Source organism: Lithobates pipiens, unplaced genomic scaffold (assembly GCF_037356315.1).
Source record: "Lithobates pipiens isolate NorthernLeopardFrog02 unplaced genomic scaffold, aLitPip1_a1.2 Scaffold_16, whole genome shotgun sequence".
NCBI lineage: Eukaryota > Metazoa > Chordata > Amphibia > Anura > Ranidae > Lithobates > Lithobates pipiens.
In genome coordinates this window covers 105,293,052-105,299,051 of record NW_027507748.1, presented here as the reverse complement: position 1 = coordinate 105,299,051, position 6,000 = coordinate 105,293,052, and the positions used below count along the sequence as shown (strand labels likewise).

The window sequence follows — 6,000 nt, the reverse complement described above, 5'->3', positions numbered from 1 at the left end:
TAGCCAGTTCCTCACCAGCCACTGACCTCACGTCCCCGATTATGATATATATAAAAAAAAAAATTATTATATATATATATATATATATATATATATATTTTTTTTTTTATTTAATTTAAAAAAAAGGAGTTGTCGCCGCCCCCCCACTGTCTTAACGCAGTCCACCTGGTTAAATACCAACCTTCCTCACCGGGTGCCCTCTAAAATCTTACAGCCTTTTTTCCAAGAAATGCTCCCACCAGGTCTTCTGTGCTAGAGTCTCATTCATGCTTTTGAGAGTACCATACTAATATGAAAGCTGGCATAAAGCACAGCTCTACCATAGAGAAAATGAACAGGGCCCCAGTAGACATGTGCAGGAAGAAATGGATCTGGAAGAGACATTTTCAGCTGAAAGGCTATGAGATATCACACATTTAATATGGCTGGAAGGGAAAGGAAGCAAGTTTTTACCCAGGTGGTCTACATTCAAGGGGGTGAGGCATTGTTGAAGGGCAACTGTACTAAAGTCCGTGCCAAATTTACAATCTTAAGATTTAAAACAAATACAAGGTTTCATTAAAGATACAAACATTTGGAATTCAAAGATTTCAGATGCTCTTACATAAAATTTTTATTTTTCAGTCGCAGTTATGACTTTGTTAAAAGCAAAATGTACAGGCAAGAACTGTCAGGTCACATCAGTACTGTACGGTGGAGATAATACTGGTTCTTGTCCTGTTGTCTCATAGTGTTGGAATTGTGTAAAAAATAAAAACAAAAAAAAAAAAGAAAGAAAGAAAATAATTCCTTTTAAGACGTTTGTATGGGAGATGCTGAAGATCCCTGTGTGCTTAATGAGGCTAATGCATTATATGGTTTTCACTGTAGACCAGACTAGTTGCAGAGCTTTTGGCAGTTAAAAGGGGTCGTAACCCCCCTAAATTCATTCCTACGCAGATTGCACATTTTTTCCCATATCTTACTTGCACATAAAATAACATTAAAGGAAAACAGACATGTTTACGTTGATGTATGGTTTTTAACCATACCTTCCAGCATTCCAAAATCTCAAGACAGAAAACATTTAAAGGGAAGCTCCAGGTATGACAAAACTACAAGTAAATGTAGATCATATTAGAATACTTTTACTGTTTTTTTTTTGTTTTGTTTTTTAAAGACCTTCAGCTGTTTTCTGATGAAGTTTATAACGAGATTCTCAGTCTGTGTACCACAGTTAAATTGCCTCATGTGCACCCTTAAAAAATAGCTTCATGTCGGTATGTCCTATACTGGATCAGGTTACAAATTCTACAGTGGGTAGTGTGATCCATGCAGGCCCTTTCTGCCAAATAGGATGTCAAAAAAAGAAGTGTAGATGCACAAAGCTATTTCATTTTTCAAGGAGCTCACCTTTAGAATCCAAACCTTGATCTGCTCAAACCTCACTTATTTTAACCCAAACAAACAATGTCATATGCAATGCCAATTTTCCCAAAAAAACAAACAAAAAAAAAAAAAACGGGGCAGCTGGAAGATATGGTTGCAGCCCTGTGGAACTATATATGGAATGTACAAAAAAAAAAGAAGAAGCCAATTAGAGAGCCTATTGTTAGTGCACTGTGGTTAAACACGATTTGGTTATGATGAGGAGCGCTTCTGGTGCGTAGTACAGTCCTCTCTGTGCACCATCCGCTGTCAATACTGATCCAGTCAGGGCTCTGTGCTTACCATCACCGGTACGCTAACCTGAGTGTTTCCCCTATATTTACACAAAATATCAGAAATGTAGAGGAAAAAAAAAATTACTGAGTCCACATCATTTCTCCATTGTCCCCATTTCCAAAGCTAAGGACAATCACATCAGATCTCACTCCTTCACTCCACTGAACAGTCGTTTTCAGTACAGAAATGTACACTTGTCAAAATGGATATTGTAAAAACAAAAAAAAAAACCCCAAAAAAAAACAAAAAAAAAAAAACTTAAGAGTGTTATGAAATAGAACCCCAAGAAAATTAAATTAACTACTTTATTATCCATCAACACATAGAAAAGGGTGGTGAATGTGCTGTTAGCTTTCCAAGGCATCAAGAACTTTGATGATCTGTTGTTTGATGGCTTTGGTAGCGTCTCCTGCTTTTGGTATTAAGTACCTAAAAAGAGAATATATTGTGGATATCAATAAACTACCTGGCATGCAAAAAAACAAACCAAGATAAAACTATACAAAAACTTTTTTGTCTGTACACGACCTCATTTTTTGATTTTTGAACATGCAGACCTTTTACTGTAAATCATGTGACCACACTCGCTCTCTTCTGTCTCATCTTTTCTGGTATTGCACAGCTTGTCACTAACTGAGCATGCTAACCCTTGGCAGATATTGAAGCACTGAACTACGAAATGTTGAAGGTTTCTAACGAGGTAGAGACACATTATGTAAGAAATGGCAAGAGGACATTGTAAATGAGCTAAAACCCTCAAATAAACAGCTTTATGTATTTATTACACAAGGTTATGACACACACATAACAGAAGAGCCTATAAACAGAACCGTCACCCTTTAACAGTATATATATTAATATATATATAGCTCTCACCTCTCCACTGCTAATATTTCCACTCCTGTTGAACTGCTATTTCCATATTTAAATGTTATCAGCTCTGGATGTTTCTTCTTAGATGTGATCTTTACAACCGAGCTCAGCGCTTGACGTGACTGTATATATGCAAATCCCTTCCTAGACTGGATCTCCCGCAAACAGTACATATGGGTTGCCGTTACCAGAAGGTGACTTTTAAAAGGGTAAAAAAAAAAAAGAAGAAAAATAATTAAACTGTCTAAAGACTGAAAGAAATTAAATATATTTTTTTTCTAAAAGTTAATTAAACAAGTTATGTTTCGCACACAGCATAGGTATACTTATAATTACACTCAAACATATTCTGATATGCCTCCCCATATACGAGACTTTCACAGCCAAGATTGATGGAGGGGCCCAACATCAAAGGAACACCTTTGTGCTTTCAAGGAGCATAAATTACACGTAAATTACGCATCTAATTCCCTGACTACCGATCACATTTTTGGAGGCCCTGGAGCACCACAACATTGGAAACGCACACAAAATGACACCATTTTGGAAAATAAAGCTTTCAAGGTATTTTCTGTAAAGCATAATGAGTTTTTAGAAAATGTAATTTTTGCCAGCTATCTGGCAAAAATCTGCTCTGTGAGGAGGGAGAGAAAGGAGAGAGCCGCTGTTCTCAGGCAAAAGGCTGGATCGAGATCAGGCAAGTATAAATGGGGGTTGGGGGGATAATACAGCTCAGAAGGGTTTTTACCTTCATGAAGATAATGCATTAAAAGCAGAACTATAGGCAAAACGTTTTTCTTTATTTTGGGGTAAGGAAGGGTTATAACTCCTGTAAGGTTTATTTTTGCCATCTTTGTCCCATTGGGGAGATTCACCTTCACTTCTTGTCCCATAGCCAAACAGGAAGAGAGAGGAAATCCCTGCTAATTAAGGGAATTTCTTGGGGACCCCCAGGTCATCAGAACTATTGTCCCCATTGGAAGATTCCCTTCTATTACTATTCTGGGGACAACCCAAAATGTGGAATTTTCTTTCATTTTCTGCTCACTTTCCATGATAATAGTACACATGACACATAGAAAGAGTGGATCTCCCTAATGGGGACACACTCTATCCAAAACTAATTAAAAAAAAGTTTTTTACTTTAAGGCCTCATGTACACTGCTGCCGCTAAAGGGACATTTAGGAGCAGTTGAGCATTTTTTTCAACTGCTCCTGAACTCTCCTCTGTAGATACACAGAGTCGTTTACAGTTGTTCCTAGGCAGTTGAGGCTTTTTTGGAATGCAAAAAATGGGTTTGGAAGCTGAGTTTAGAGACATTTCAAACGCCAAACACTTTTAAATGCATTTAGCCGCGATTCGTTTACAGGCGTTTTTCATTTTTGGCCATTTTGGAAAAAAAAAAAATCTTATTTTTTTTAAACGCTTCTAAACGCAAAAGCGACACGTAAACACAGAAAAATGGACGTTTTAAACATGGGTTACTATCTGCCAAGTTAAATTGTCCAGAAGAGGTTGTAAAAACATCCCGTGTACATGAAGCCTAAAGAGGAGTTCGGCCCACCCCTTTGAAAATTACACACTGTAGCTGACTTTTAACATTCCAGCAATATCGGCACCTCAGCCGATGTTTACATCGGCTGGTCGGACGCCGCCACTGCTGATAAGGGAACCTGGCAGTGTAGCCTTTCGGATTCATGGCCAGGTCTCTACTGTGCATGCGCGAAGCACGCTGCGCTCTCTCACTGGCCCAGCAGAAGGGGAGGGAGGCCGAGCTGCTGACATACTTTACCCGGCCTCGCCGAAGTGGGGAAGGGGACCTGTCAAAAACAGGGGTACGACGACGAATAAGCAGAAGTTACACTTTTGGGTGGAACTCCGCTTTAAGGTAAATATCCCTATAGTCTTTAGAATCATTAAATTATATTATTATTATTATTATTATACATGATTTATATAGCGCCAACAGTTTGTGCAGTTCTTCACAACATGACGGCAGACAGTACAGCTACAGTACAATTCAATACGGAGGAATCAGAGGGTTATGCTTGTTAGAGCTTACAATCTAGGACTACATATATGTTTGGATTTGATTTTGCAGCATTAGCACAGAATGAATGTATATTGGTTAGGCAGAACAAATGGCTCTGCAAATTTTTCTTCCAAGTCTTTTAAACACAACTATTTTAAGTGCCTGAATTTTACTTTGCATCAATCTCTTGCAATTTCCCCACTCAGCAGAGCTCAGACTAGGAAAAGAAAAAAACAGAACAAATAACTACTCAGTTTGGCTCAGTGCATTGGTGCTAACTCCTTGTTGGGATGGGGGACAGCTGAGTTACAAAGAGATCAGGTCATCAGTAAGTTACTTTACCTTGATGGTCCAATCAATCAGAGGCTTGGGGCACAGACAAGGCCTAGCTAAACTACTTATCTTCAACACAGAAAATCAGGTCTCTAGGCTAGATGTGCTTTCTGGCAGGACTGTGTGGACAGAAATACAAATCCTTTGGAATGTAAACCTAAGGAGGGAAAACAATTCTATTACCTTGGAAACATGTGACCGGTTTCTTTAACTTCATGACATGGGAAGTGATGTTTGATATCAGGTTTGTTTATCCAGGTTTGAATGTTAACAACCTCTTTGCGATCATCATCAGACATCGATGAGCTATCAATCTCATCTGGAAGAACATAAAGAAAAATAAGAGAAATAATAAAAAATACATGGTTTAACAGAAATAAATCTAAACAAAAACTGCACCAAGTTTTTTTTTTAAGGAGATATGAAAGATTCTGGATAATAGGATGCGGTCATCGTGCACCTGTAGTAAAGCAGTAAACAAATGCGGAAAGAAGAGCAGGGATGAATATGCATTTTGTTCTTTCTGTAATGAAGGTATTCATGTAATAGTGTCACAGTTAATCAATTCAGTAGGCCCTACGCATATATGCAGCCTCTCTGTGGATGGCCTTTAATGGCGAGTAGCTGCATATATGCAGCCCTGTGTAAACAAATTAGTGTGCTGCAAGCACGTTACCAGCACATAACCAGTGGATACTGTAAAGCTCCCGATGCATTCTTGTGATCGGGAGATCTTCAATAATGTGACCGCTGTGATAGCAAGTCACAGTGGTCACAAGATTGGAATGTTCGCTTGCCTGCATTTAAAAACCTCTTGAAGGGCCTGGAGGCAGCAGCAGGAAGGGGTCAAAGTATAGGTAATCCTTAACAATAAACTTTTCCCATTTTCTCTCTTTTGGTCTGTTAACCACTTAAGGACCGCCGTATTGCCATTGTACGTCATCACAATGGCACAGGCAGGCACAAGCACGTACATGTACGTGCCTGCCTTCCAGCGGGTGGGGGGTCCGATCGAACCCCCTCCCGCTGGATACGGCGGTCCGGTTCGCTGCAGAAG

At 39.0% G+C, this 6,000-nt stretch overlaps 1 protein-coding gene across 2 annotated transcripts in view; it reads right to left on the bottom strand.

The window, feature by feature from the left end:
* Positions 1-588: 588 nt before the first annotated feature.
* Positions 589-6,000, bottom strand: part of TBC1D23 (TBC1 domain family member 23) — a 118,572-nt gene continuing 113,160 nt past the window's right edge. For both annotated transcript variants that reach the window (XM_077480199.1, XM_077480200.1), the window contains 3 exons: positions 5,127-5,262; positions 2,581-2,775; positions 589-2,133 (listed from right to left, as the gene is read on the bottom strand). In XM_077480199.1, the coding sequence (XP_077336325.1) occupies positions 2,052-2,133; positions 2,581-2,775; positions 5,127-5,262 (413 nt within the window). In that variant the 3' untranslated portion in view covers positions 589-2,051. The remainder of the gene's footprint in view (positions 2,134-2,580; positions 2,776-5,126; positions 5,263-6,000) is intronic.